The sequence below is a fragment of the Centroberyx affinis genome, unplaced genomic scaffold (assembly GCF_046629955.1).
Source record: "Centroberyx affinis isolate AG114_WGS23_722 - 3 ecotype Tasmania unplaced genomic scaffold, CSIRO-AGI_Caff_v1 ptg000801l_1, whole genome shotgun sequence".
NCBI lineage: Eukaryota > Metazoa > Chordata > Actinopteri > Beryciformes > Berycidae > Centroberyx > Centroberyx affinis.
Genome location: NW_027279405.1, coordinates 285,946 through 299,663, shown reverse-complemented (window position 1 = coordinate 299,663; position 13,718 = coordinate 285,946). Strand labels below are relative to the sequence as shown.

Here is a 13,718-nt window from a genome sequence, read left to right as displayed (position 1 = left end):
TCAGAATAATAAACAAACTGAACATGGCACATGCATACGTTTGTGAACGTTAATTGACTTGTTAGGGCTTCAATTAGTTGGGTGAAGACAATTCCAGAGTGGAACTATTAATCTGAAGTAACTTCATACCATCTAATCTGTCAGACTGTGATTGTTGTTCTGTCTGGTTTCAACAACCATGGGCTCCTCTAAACAGTTGTCTGAGGACTTGAAAAAAATAGACTTTTACAATACACCAGGGGGCTATAAAAAAAACTCTCTCAGCGCTTCCAGCAAGCAATTTCAACTGTCAGAAACATTGTCAAGAAATGGAAGTTAAATGGAACAGTGCAAGACAAGGAAAAGTCTGAAAATTCTTGTAAGAAGAATCTCTGATAGACTTAGCTGAAACTGAGGTAGTTGTTCACAGGTCCACAATACAGCGTACCTTACTCAACAACAATGATCTACATGGTAGAGTTCTCAGAGGAAAGCCTTTTCTTTGACGTCATCACAAAAGCCAGTGTCTAAAAAGCATGCAAAAGGAACTCTTGGTGAGCCTGAATCTTTTTGGAACCATGTTGTTTGGATTGCTGAAATGAAAATTGAACTGTGTTGCCACAACCAAAGAAGATACATTTGGAGAAAAAAGGTTGAAGCATTTGAAGAAAAGAATACTTTGCCAACTGTTAAGCACAGGGGTGGAGATGTGCGGCAGCCAGCAGAACAGAAAATATTGTACAAGGAGAAGGAGGGATGGATTCAACTAGAAACCACAAATCCCAGAAGCTAATGTATCAGAGCCAGGCAAGTCACTGATGCTGAAAAGCAGTTGGATATTTCAGCAAGACAACAATCGGAAAACACCTCAACATTTAACTATGAAGTACTTACAGAAAAGATGAAAGTTTTGGAACGGCCGTCTCAGTACCCAGACTTAAATACTATTGAAAATCTGTGGGGAGATCTCAAACATGCAATACATGCAAGGAGACCTAAGAATATTTCTGAGCTAGAAGATTTCTGCATCGAAGAGTGGGAAAAAATTCCAAAAGCAAGAACAGAAAGACTTTTAGCTGGTTACAGGAAACATTTGTGAGCTGTTAATATCTGCCAAAGGAGGTGTTACTAGGTATTAACTGACAGGGCGCCCAAATTGCCATGTTCACTTTTGTTTATTATTTTGACTCTGTTATAAATGCAAATAAGTAACCATGTATTGTATTTCCAGAAAGATGTTATGATCAAGTTTGTACCATGTAGAGGTTGGATCAGCCTCTATCCACTTAATTCACTGTAGCATGCAGTTTGACCAGGTGCCCAAACTTTTGCATACAATTGTATAAACCATTACATAAAACTGAAACTGAACTGTATGTGTGTCCTTCTTCTCGAGAACCGTTCTACTTCACACTTGGCGGGTGTATTGCTGGGGACCCAAGGACGTGCAGTGTCGGATTGGACACGCGACACGTTCAATATTAATAAACTTTGAATAAATAAGTGAACAGCACTCTGTGCAGCAGCGGGGCTCAAAGCAAGCAACTGATAGCCTACGCCTATTTTGAACAGGCACTGCACTAGCGTAATCAAAGGGGAAGCTATATTAGAATGTTTATAGCATAGCAGGGTAAAAACAACTTTGAATTTTTTTTTATATTTGAAAAACTTTTAAGTTTAACTTAATTAGTGCATTACAGGCATTTAAACAAACTAAAGTGAAAGAACTATTCACAGAGAAAATGAAATCAAATGAGATGCACCTCATCGCAAGTTTTTCATTGATTTGAAGTGATTAACAATACATTTTTCTCAGGTTTTGCCATAATTTGCATTCAAAGAATGAATAATTCAAAGAATGCGATCAGAAGCATTTAAACTTTAACAACCTCACTCCACACACCAAGTTTTGTAAGAAAGGCAATGGGGAAATGATTCCAAGACCATGAACAGAGGCATTTTAATTTTTTATATTTCATACACCAAATTTGGTATGCAAGTGCCTCTGGGATTTGTCAATTCATTGCTTTCTTTGCTGAAGTACACACAGTACAGATTCACTTTGTGTTTTACCTTCTCAGCCAGAGCCCTGTATGGCTTGAGGAGAGGGTGCACCTTGGTGTTCTCACAAAGCTGCTCTCCGTGAACCCAGCCATTGGCAAACTGACAGAGACAACACACAGATTCACTCACAAAACCATACATTAGAAAATATGTAGACAGTAGGCTAATCTTCTTCTGTTAGCTCCTAGGACACGCAACACAACACAGACTGATGTTTGCACACTGCCAAACAGACATTCATTATCTATGAAGTGTATTCGTAAGTGGCATAGTCCTGACCAGGATATCATACATCACCCTGTCAACTCTAACAGGCCCCTCAGATTTGATGGATGATTATCAAGATATTACCTTGTCCAGTGACCACTTCTCATGAGTATGCTCTGCATACTTATTCACTACGAACTCCAGTCTCTCTGGTACTGACACGCTAGTACAGGGAAAGAAAATGTATAATTTAACTCAGTTAACATACAGTAACAAATTTGGGTAATTTGGGTAATAATAGTTGACTAATAAGGGCATGATTCATTAAGAATATGTAAATGAATGTTCATATCCACGCCCCTATGAAACACAACATTTTCATGACGTAACGCAAGGAGTAAGTGTATTTAATCTTGAGGCAAATTCTGTCCAAATTAAAACTTATACTTGGAGAACAGAACAGGTTGTCTTCTGGGTATCCAGAGGCACTGTATACTCAGCACATTTTTTGTCCATTATCTTTAAATCTCCCTGGTCAGTAGCTTACTTGGAGGTATCTACAGGGTGGGGGTCAAAGTGTCCATCTATATCCATGGAGCCTTTTCTCTCCAGCCGGGACATACAGCATGGGTCCATGTGGTCAGGAGGCAGGGCCCCGGCTACTGCAGCCAGGCACTGGAGACACAGCCTGAATAACTCTGGCTCATAGGGCTGTAGAGTAGGAGTGAGAAGAAAAGGGGGAGTTGGAGACAGAGTGTAGGAGGAAGTGAGAGGGAAAAAGAGACAGAAAGAGATAAGGAAAGACAGTAAGGAGACAGAGAGTCAGAGGACGAGGGCAGACAATGAAATGGTCAAAGTATGAATGGGTTATATATAGTCTGCAAAGTATTCTAGGGATTTCAAAGGTTCAAATTTAGATTAGTTCATTAGTTATCCATAAGTATGGATCCTTCTCCATCAATCTGGTCATTCATCTCTCCTTACATCACATGCACTCAAACACCAATGAAAAGTTTGGTAAAACTTGGAGGAATAATGCTTCTGGCCACTGTATTAGATTGGCCCAAGGGGCATGCTACAACGCCTGTTCATCTATTTGTTCATCAGTATTGTGTGGTATCTCATACACTGCTGGTGTATGAGAGGCCCAATAAGGGTGCCGCAATTATAGGCCAAAATAAAAAATTTAAAAAAAACTACATACCATATATCCCACACCTTAACTTCAATTAACAAGATTTGGTGCACATATCCAGCTATCCTTGCCATACAAATTGGCCTCTGGGACAATCAATGTACAACAAATACAACAAACTTGGTACATTGCATAAGAAGATTGAAATACAGCTGTACTGCACTATACTCTATATAATATAACATGTACTCTACAAAAGTCGTACAATTTTGTATAGTATTGACTGTGGGCTAGACTTCTGAGGCTGTTTGATGTGGGCCACATGTGGGACTGGAATAACCTCATGAACCTAGTTCTTTGATGTATTCATGTTCTGGATCAGTCAGATAAGTGTCAGTCAGCAATATGCCGGTGCATGCTTCCAGTGAACTCTGACGAGATTCAGTTATATTGATTACATCTGTCCTATTTCCAGCAATTCTGTTGTATGTAATGGTGGGAGGTTTCATACCAGGATATGAAAAATTCAGTCTTTTAGTTTCAACAGTGTTACATCTTCCACAGAGTTCCTTCTAAAAGGACGCTTAAGGAGGAGATCAAATGCTCATCATCTTGCTGCTGCTACTAAAATAGGCTTTGAGGAGGATGGAAAAAGAAAGGAGGCAATAAATCAATGATAGGATTGGGCTGTGACCAAATTGTCAAAAAATGAAACATTTATTATTTTCTTGCAACTTTTCTGGTGCTCCAGGGAAATATTTTTATTTTAAATCATTTGAATACAACCTTGTGATTGACAGTGGTATTTATTTAGTTTTACCTTCTTTGCCAAGGCATTGAACAACCCCCAGAACAACTTTCTAGACAGGTGGAGCTCCTCCTCTGAGGCCGAGCCCTGGTCCCCCTGTCCTGCAGTTAGAGAGTAGTATTTCCAGCTCTGCTCATAGTGATTGGTCAACAGCTGTTGTGCAGAAGTAGTGATGAAATTCATCAGTATAATCAGGATTAGCATAATATGGTGTATATATCATCTATATATTTTCATATATACGTTGCAATGTGGTAAACCACCTTGAGTGGCATCTTGGTGTGGTCTGTGAGTTGGGGAACGTCGGAGACAAGACGTCGAAGGAGAGGCCGCATCATGGATGGTTGGAGTTTACTGAGGACACCAACAAGGGCAGAAATAGACACACACACACACACACACACACACACACACACACAATGAATGATGTTATGAATGATAATCATGTCTGAGAAGAATGAGCAAGACAATTAACAAGATGCCACAGGGAAGATGTTAATTAAATTGTTAACATTTTGATTGAATTTGGTAAGTTGTATTTGAATGTGGCAAAATTGTACTTTACAGGGGGTGGAAAGTGATTCATAAAATGTTATGAGAGGGTATGAGAATGTATTGATGTGCCTGCTTCAATTAGCAAGAATCAGTTGTCGTTCCTCTTTTCTTTTGTAAACCAATGATGTGTTTGCGAGGCAAAAATGACAGGCTTTTACTAAATGCTAACATTGTTTTATCTATTTGAAATGTGCTAATGGAAGCACTGATAACTAATATAATGGAATTAGCTTTGGCATAATAACTCAGAAATTAAAAGAGCAGACCTCACAGAAACCTCAACTACCAAAATAACATTGTATCATAACATATATAATGTAACAGCGAGTTAATTAAAAATTTATTTCCCCTATCTGCAGACAGCAGCAGCATACATTTTTTAGTATGAATAACCACACTGGGAGTTGAGCTCCTCACCCAGGAGGTTCCGCACCTTAAAACTAAATAATCTACCTGCAGACAGCCAGCAAGCAGTCTTCGATGGAGTCTCTCTGGGCCTTGGTCAGACTCAGAGCCCTGGAGAGACGGTAGACAGCCTGGATGAGAGAATCCACCAGCACAGCATGGCCCTCTGCAGCACACAGCAGTGCTGAACACTTGGTGAGCAGAGGAAGCACTGCCGCACACAGGTATCTGTTTAGGGCCAGGGCCATATCAGTGGATCCCAGGTCAGCCTGCAAGGAGAAGAGGCAGCTTACACAGGGTCTAATTATGGAGAGAAACTAAGTGTAGCTCCACAGACAAGAGGGAGTGAGGGAGCAGAGAGAAGAGACAGGGACAAGGAAGACAGATGCAAACAAGATTAGAAGTACATCCAAAAAGATTGAAAAAGGGAGAAAAGATATTTTTTCTGAAAGAGGTTTAGAAAGCTATGTCAAGCAGTGACACACTGCCTCTTAGTGACCATGAGTGCAGACTACAACATGTCTATCACAAACATGGATTCAAACTCAGAAATCTACTTCAGTTGGGAGGGAGGTACACAATATAGTTCATCACCCAAGTGATACTGAAGAACACAAAACTGATTAATTTCTTAGTAGACATTAGCAGACATTAGTAGACACCAGTGATTTTAAGTTAATCCAGCCAACCAGGCCCTATGTCAGTGCAGATTTACAGTTGAGTCATGTTTAAGAGCCTTCCCCAGTAGAATCAGTTAGAGTTGATCACTTCAGTGATAGTGGGGATCCTGGCAGCAAAAAACAGTGTAGCAGATCTCCCTAAGTGATGATAATCAATAGGTAATCAAAGTAATGGTGTGGTAAATCAAAGCTGAGTCACAGCTAGGAAACATGGGTAGAGAGGTGGCTCTTTTCCATTGGTGATGGTGTAAACAGCTTGGATCAATGTTAAGTCACAGTGAGTCACTCCTGTGATGATACACTGGATCTCTCCAGCAGGCGACTGCAGCAACAAAATAAATTTGTCTCTGCTCACTGTGTCAAGCGAGGCGGCTGCCTGAAGGTCGGGCAGGAAGCCAACTTCTAGCAGGTGAAGAAGGAAGCTCTGGTCCTGCATGCCGTAGACTCGGTCCAGGAACAGAACCATAGCTGCTTTGTGGTCTGGGCAGAACACAGTGGACGGGTCAGGCTCAACCACCGTACCATCTGGACAAATGAAAGAAGAGCAGGATTTGAAATAATGTTCTCTCATCTCAAGTTGTTTGATTGCTGAACTTGTTTGCACCAACTGGGAAATGTTCTGGATCCAAGATCGCAACTTAAATGCAATGCAATACATGGCTCAATTACAGCTACAGATTACAGCTACTTACTACCTGTTAAAAAAGAAAAAGAAAACCCCATCAAGGACAAATATGTTATCATTACACAGTTTGTGGTCCTTTCAATTTAACAGGTTTAATGAAAGTTAATGAAGATTTTATACAGTAAAGTAAGTAATCAAGTAAAATCTGTGTTTATATGGCACCTTTCATAACCAGAGTTACAACATGCTTTACAAAACATAAGGAGGAAACTTAAAAAAGGTAAATTCTGACAAGACAAACCAATAACAACAGTGGAACGCTAACATAAAACATGAGTTTTGAGATGCAGAGGTTGGCCAAAAGCCCTTTGTCTGAAGACCTAAGCAACCTTGCAGCTTTGTGGGGGGTCAATAATTACTAATTATGAAATTATGAAAAATTAAAAGGATCATAAAATCAATCCAGAATTTTATAGGCAGCCACAGCAGGGAAACCAGTACAGAACTAATGGTTTCTTTGCACTGGCTTGAAATAGGCTGAAATTAATGCAGTAACAGGAAGACGACAGGCTGATCTGACCTTTAGCCAGTGCAGGGATTTGAAAGGGGATGCTGATGACCCCCTCGAGGTCCTGGATTGGGATGAGCGACCTCAGGATGGCCCGGATGCGGATGGCTTCCCCTTTGCCCGCATGGATCAACTAGACAAGATTGGAGAAAAAAACGTTATTTATGGTCATTCATATAAATTGTCTCATCTGCTTCTCTTTATCTACATCTCCTCATTTGCGATTGGTATAGATTTAATACAGGAAATCAACAATGGCTTTTATCTGGATTCACCTCATCAGTGTACTTCATGAAAAGAGTAAATGTCCCTAATATTTTGTACATTCAGTGTATATCAATATATGATACAACTGGCGATGTCTCATTGTTGTAGAATGCAGAAACATTAATATTGTTTTTGCTGATATTGATTGCTCTCACATTGAATGTTAATATCAAGCAACTGACCACAGTCAAATCTTCTAGTTATTTATCTCTGCACATACTGCCATTCAGTTGAAAAGTAAAAGCACCAAGCTGGCTCATTCTTTAAAAAGCTGTCATCCCCTTCCAGTTCCTCAGTTCTGTCTCTCCCCATTAGAGTCTCTTGGTCTGATGGCAGTAAATAAAACCCTGAGACTTCAATAAGTATTGACTGGGGAGGGTTCCTGAATGCTAAAATACACTCACGTGCATCTCCGGGGCACAGCGGCCAAGCAGGTCGATGAGGGCAGAGTAGAAGGTCATGATGGCATGTCCCATGTGGATGAGGTCATCATAATCGTCCTGGACAACATTTCTGTAACAAGGAACAATCATAACAATCAAAATGTTGTCAAAAACTGAGATAAACCGTGTTTTCAGTCTAGGGTTGTTTCTTTTTAGCCAGCCTTCCCTCTCACATTGATGGCGAGTAAGGATTTTTAATGGATCCAAGTTGGTCCTTAAATAAAGCAGCCCATTAGCCAGACGGGATACACAGCAGGCAACTCACAGTATCACAGTATTGTTTTGGATAAACGACACACTAATACACACCCACACACACCCACACAATAAAAGGAATGTCACTTTTATCTAACATTTGATCAGAATGAAACAACTGACAGGGAAAGCTTTTTTATTACCATTTTCTAAACTTCCATTCTCCTTGAAATTAATTTAAAATTCTGACAATTGTGATAGGAGGGACACAGCACAGACAGAGCAGTGGCCAGCTGCCAAATTAATATGTCGCACATCAAAGCTTATGCACCTTAAAAATCAACAATTTCATGAAAGTATAGTCAATTCTTGAGAGCAATGGCAATAAAACAGTGTAATAAAACAGGCTGATACCCAAAGGGGCATTTTAATTTATAAATTTTCACTACCTGCATTTAAAGAAACAATGCTGAAAGCACATAAAATGGTGAATAAATGATGAAATATAAATTGTCGGATTTGCTATTACATATACAGTATAGACCAAATATCCTTGTCAATACTATCTGTTTTGGCACCAACAGTCTGAGGCTGTCAGAGAGAAGGACAGAAAAAGTAGAGCATCAAACCTATTTTCTGTTTGTATCATCAAAATTCTGCTCTTTGGGGATATTTGGAACCGTTCCCCAAACTTAAAAGCATGTGACAGCCACACACACAAAAAACAGTTCTCAATATCTAATGCATTCTGACTGACAGCGTTCTGTTGGACTGGTAGGTGGTGGAAGGTCCGTCCATGGAAAGGTCCTCGGAGATCCTAATGGCTTCCTCCATGGCTGCCAGGAGGCCGTCCCCTCCCTCACCTCGCAGGGCAGGCCCAAAGCACTCGGGCTGACGAATCAGCAGCCTCAAGACCACATAAGCGTTCTCCTCTACACTCTCACCTATAGTTAATGCACAGGAGGCAGAGACAAATCAGTGCTATTCTGGATGAAATTATGGATTTTGTGTTGGAGAGGAATGAGGTGAGAGCAGGCACAATTTTAGAGCAGAATTTCAATGATAGAAATTTTCACAAATGATATAATGATAGCAAATCAATAAAATCTATAAAAACAGACTGAGGAGCTTAGTGAAAATAACAGCCAGGTTACAGGCACAACTGAAATCATTGAGAGGCATGTGTTGAGGAAAAGCCAATGCCATTTGACTCCCCTGCCAACCCCTTAAAGGAGAGTTTGAGCCGATGCCCTCCGGGCGCCACTCCAGAGTGAGTAAAATCAATAGTAGAAGAACCAGAGAGTCAATTATCTCAACTGCAATTAGATTGCTTAATTTGCACATGAAACGATGTAACCTCATGTGTCTACTTCAGGACTTTGTATTTTGCTCTTATTATTTTTGCACTGCAGCAAAAGATTGATTTCCTCTCTGGTCTTATCAACTAATATTTGTTTGTGTGGTACATGATGTGGTGATTTGTGAAGTGTTTTTATTTTAAACCCTTTCAACAAACCAAACTTCCACCATGGAACACTAATGATTTTAAGTGAATTCAATTGATTTGGTTAATCAGTTTAGCATGCAAGCCTACAGTAATTCTAAGCAGAGAGTTTAGGTCTAACAGGTTACCATTACAGAAGACAGCAAAACGTAGGAAATCCAGATAACGCTCGCCCTCGACAGGGTTCCATCCAATATCAGGATAGCCTTTAGCCACCAGCATCGGACAGCTCTGGAGACCACAGCCAGCAAGGTACTGGACCACCTGGAGATTAGATTAGATTATTATTAGGATTATAGATTAGTTTAGCAAATAACAGGATACAGCAAAGAAAAAATAAAATATAAATAAGAGTAGACCAAATGGGGTTTCTCAAACATATCACATCTGGCGTTAACATATGGAACATATTAACTAAAATTTAAAGCATATTAATGAAAAAATAGGAAAGTATATACATTTACAGCAGAGCATGCAGGAGGCAGGCAGAGGGAGAGGGGACAGAGAGGGAATGATATAGAGCGGAAGAGATGACTTCACACACAGTGACAGTACCACCAACACACATAGAACCAAGACGCCAAAACATTTACTCAGACAGATACATACATACATCACAGAGTTGACTGAAAAGATACACAGACATTGCAAAAATGCAATGGCACAGCATGTTCTTTACGGTGCAGCACAGCTATCTATGTGTACACAATATAATAGAGATACTGTAAGAAAAGAGGAGGGAGCAGAAAATGAACTCAATTCACCTTCTCTAGGTCGGGTTCCCTAAGTGCTAAGGCCAGTTCATTGTTATCCATAACAGAGGCTGCAGCCACATCCAGAGGAGTGGCCCCACGCATGGACGGAGAGGCTAGGGGAGAAGGGCATAAAACCATCAGCACAACACAAACCTATTTATAATATCAGGTCATTGGGAGTTAACTTCTTAATACCCTCACATGGTTGTTATTACAGCACTGGAAAAACTGCATTCACAACATACCAAGACCACAACTAAGAAGAGTAAGTCTCCAGGCTAAGAAGACAACTCTAAAACTGGACAACACATATCCTACTAAAGTATAGGAAGACACAGAGCAGCGACTGAATAAGACTAACCTAGTCCAACACTGCTGTTCTCCAACAGGTAGCTGAGGTGATCAAACAGGGCTCCCTGATTGTGACGGCTGATGCGGCAAAAATAACACAGGAAGCGACAGCAGTGGGCCACCATCTTGGGGAAAGTAATCTCCTAGCAGAAGAAAATGCAAAAAATAAAAAAAGAGAAATAAAATGGTAGGAGGCAAAGCACAAAGATGAGTAGAATTGCTCTGATCATGCTGGTGATAACACACTGCCAAATGAATGACACATATCAGCTAGAATCTTTTTCATACCCAGCACTAGACTCACAAATTACTGAAGTGATGAATTGATTTGCTCTCTTGAACAACAGCTGATGACTAGTTTCCTTGGTTACACACATTTTCTCCATGTTGTCAATATAAAGTTGTATGCATCTCACCTTAGATTCTCCTTCTCCCAGTACATTGACCATCACCTCCATCACTGTCTCATGCATCCCCAATGCTCTCATAAGGTTGGGGTGTTGGTAGAAAACTTTATTGTTCATGATGTCTCTGTACATGGACAGTGAAACCAGAAAAAATAAGACAGAAATGTGAGAATACTTTCCCACAGATGACATGTGTGAATGTGTCATGAATTAATGAATACAGTGAATTACACAAGGGCCCAAAGTTCACACTGATCAAAAGGTGTCAAAAGAAGAAATCCCATGTTGCATTGCAAATTTCTCCCTACCCTAGTCCCCTGATCATCAGCCTCTCCTCCTCTTTCCCCATCCGGACACTAAGCAGGGAGCGGATCTGGCCCAGGGAGGCCAGGAGGGCCATGGTGTCCTCCACCGAGGCCTGGCTGATGGTATACGCCCTGCAGAGGGGTCCTCCCATCTGGCCCCCTAGGCCCTGATACTGGCGGTGCAGCAGTGAGAACATAGCTCTAACCAGGTCAGGGTCCTCCATCACGGTCTCCTGGGCCCAGCGCACCATCGTCTCAGAGATCAGCTGTTTGAGGGACACTGAACAAGTACCAGCAGGTGAAAAGTGGTGATAAAAGTAGGAGGTGGAAAGGTGAGTAAGCCTATTACTCCTTCTCTAAAATTCTTTACAGCTTAAACTAGAAATAACCGCCTCGCGGTTGTATGCCTCCGCCAATAAACTTTGTTTTATCATTGCAAGGACAGTCTTTATTTATTGAACATATATAATTAATAGTCAACTTAAAGGATTTTGGTGTCTGCAAAATTAAGTGACAGCACTTCCACCGTTTTTGTAGAATGACCTACAGCTACAGTGGTAAGCAAAACATTATGATGTCACAGTGAAGTTGACCTTTGAACTTTTGGATATAAAATGTCATCACTTCATCATTTTATCCTATTTCCTATCCTACCCTATTATATTTGTGTGAAATTTTGTCATAATTAGCATATGAATTCTTGAGTTATGGCCAAAAACGTTTTTTGTGAGGTCACAGTGACCTTGACCTTTGACCACCAAATTCTAATCAGTTCATCCTTGAGTCCAAGTGGACGTTTGTGCCAGATGTAATGAAATTCCCTCCAGGCGTTCCTGAGAATCACGCGTTCATGAGAATGGGACGGACGTGAGGTTACAGTGACCTTGACCTTAGACCTCTGACCACCAAAATCTAATCAGTTCATTCTTGAGTCCAAGTGGAAGTTTGTGCCAAATTGAAGAAATGTCCAGACGTACGGACATACAGACAACCCGAAAACATAATGCCACGGCTGTCATCGGCGCGGAGGCATAAAAATATCTATATATTATACAATGAACTGCTGAGTCGGCTGTTTCACGTTAGCAGGCTCAGCCATCCCATTGTTGAGACCTATGGTGAGATAAGAAATGATCGGGTGTAATGTTGTGAACTAGGTGGAAGGCACACTCTCGCTAACCACTCCTTTCCTCTATCATCTAAGCTATGTTTCTACATAGACACCCAAAAATGGCACAAGGGCTAGTTACATCAGATCCCTTGTGCTGGTAAATTAAACGTAGTATTGTATGTAGTATGTAGTATGGTATGTAATGATGGTATGTAGTAGTTATGGCAATCATTGGTATCCAAAATACAAAAAGTGAGACAAAGAAAGGAAAAAAAAGTATGCAATACAGATACACTTACTGGGACTCTGCGGTCTATAGTCCACCTCAGCTTCTGTGGGTGTCCTCTTCAGTCCAATGACTCTCACCACAAGACTGAGGAGTCGATCTTTCATGGACATCTCAGCATCCTCCTCTTCTTCTGAGTCACTGTCCAATTCAATGCCTACCCAACAACAGCAAAAGAAGCTATGTGTTATGTACGTTACTACGCACATCATAGTAAGTGCATTCTCAGGGCCTGTTCATAGTCCCCGGTTCAATAGATCACTGAATGTGTCAAAGAGAGACACGGCATTCCTACCACAGTGCGTGTTGAGGAGGTGGTGGAAGTCTAGCAGCAGCGGTCTGATTTCCTCTGGGCATGGACAGTTCTCCTGCTGCTGATCCTCTCTGAAGCTCAGCAGCATGTTGATCTGAAGGAGAAACCAGTCACAAAAACACATAGAAACTATATTACTAGATATGCTACAGTTTCATTGTGAACAAATGAAGACACACGGAGGTAACTTGATATATCTTGTTGACTTTCAAAGGATATTGATTATTAAGGCAACATTAGTAAACTGTTTTGTAACTTCCACCTTATTCAAAAATGATTCTGCTACACTAGAATATGCAACTGTTGCATTTTGCAACACAGATGTATCATATTTGTTCAAGCAACACCATTCCCAAACTGCACAGCTCCTGAATCACAGCAACAACTACAAATCTGCACTTCTCGACCATCATTCTCTTTCATCTACACTTCCACTTCACTCCATCCAACCTGCTCCTGTGGAGGTGAGCGGAACTCCTTTGTCTTGCGGGCAGTGAGGGCAGCAGACATGTTGAGTGCCTGCATGACCTCGTCGTAGCGGGAGCGCTGGTTCTCCTGCAGCTGGCCTACGAAGGCATCAGAGAAGGCCACCACAGCCTCAACCCTGTGGCGCACCTGGCAGTCACACAGGTAGGACAGCAGCTGGCAGAGCTAGAGGGAGAAAATTACATCCAGTTTCTTTATGATTCATTTTCAACTCTAGGAATATGACAACAGAGCATTTGAAAGTCCAAAATTAGAGCCAATGGAAAAAA

General features: G+C 41.0%; 1 protein-coding gene across 1 annotated transcript in view; it reads right to left on the bottom strand.

The window, feature by feature from the left end:
• The window catches only part of LOC139644888 (ryanodine receptor 2-like), a 70,575-nt gene that overhangs the window by 32,256 nt on the left and 24,601 nt on the right, over positions 1-13,718 (bottom strand). Inside the window, exons 39-56 of the mRNA XM_071520420.1 lie at positions 13,414-13,614; positions 12,946-13,057; positions 12,664-12,807; positions 11,257-11,533; positions 10,958-11,072; positions 10,552-10,684; positions 10,200-10,303; positions 9,564-9,699; positions 8,689-8,875; positions 7,698-7,806; positions 7,039-7,159; positions 6,189-6,358; positions 5,202-5,422; positions 4,457-4,547; positions 4,206-4,346; positions 2,798-2,961; positions 2,395-2,473; positions 2,053-2,142 (exon numbers count right to left, since the gene is read on the bottom strand). Of these exons, the coding sequence (XP_071376521.1) occupies positions 2,053-2,142; positions 2,395-2,473; positions 2,798-2,961; positions 4,206-4,346; positions 4,457-4,547; positions 5,202-5,422; positions 6,189-6,358; positions 7,039-7,159; positions 7,698-7,806; positions 8,689-8,875; positions 9,564-9,699; positions 10,200-10,303; positions 10,552-10,684; positions 10,958-11,072; positions 11,257-11,533; positions 12,664-12,807; positions 12,946-13,057; positions 13,414-13,614 (2,595 nt within the window). The remainder of the gene's footprint in view (positions 1-2,052; positions 2,143-2,394; positions 2,474-2,797; positions 2,962-4,205; positions 4,347-4,456; positions 4,548-5,201; positions 5,423-6,188; positions 6,359-7,038; positions 7,160-7,697; positions 7,807-8,688; positions 8,876-9,563; positions 9,700-10,199; positions 10,304-10,551; positions 10,685-10,957; positions 11,073-11,256; positions 11,534-12,663; positions 12,808-12,945; positions 13,058-13,413; positions 13,615-13,718) is intronic.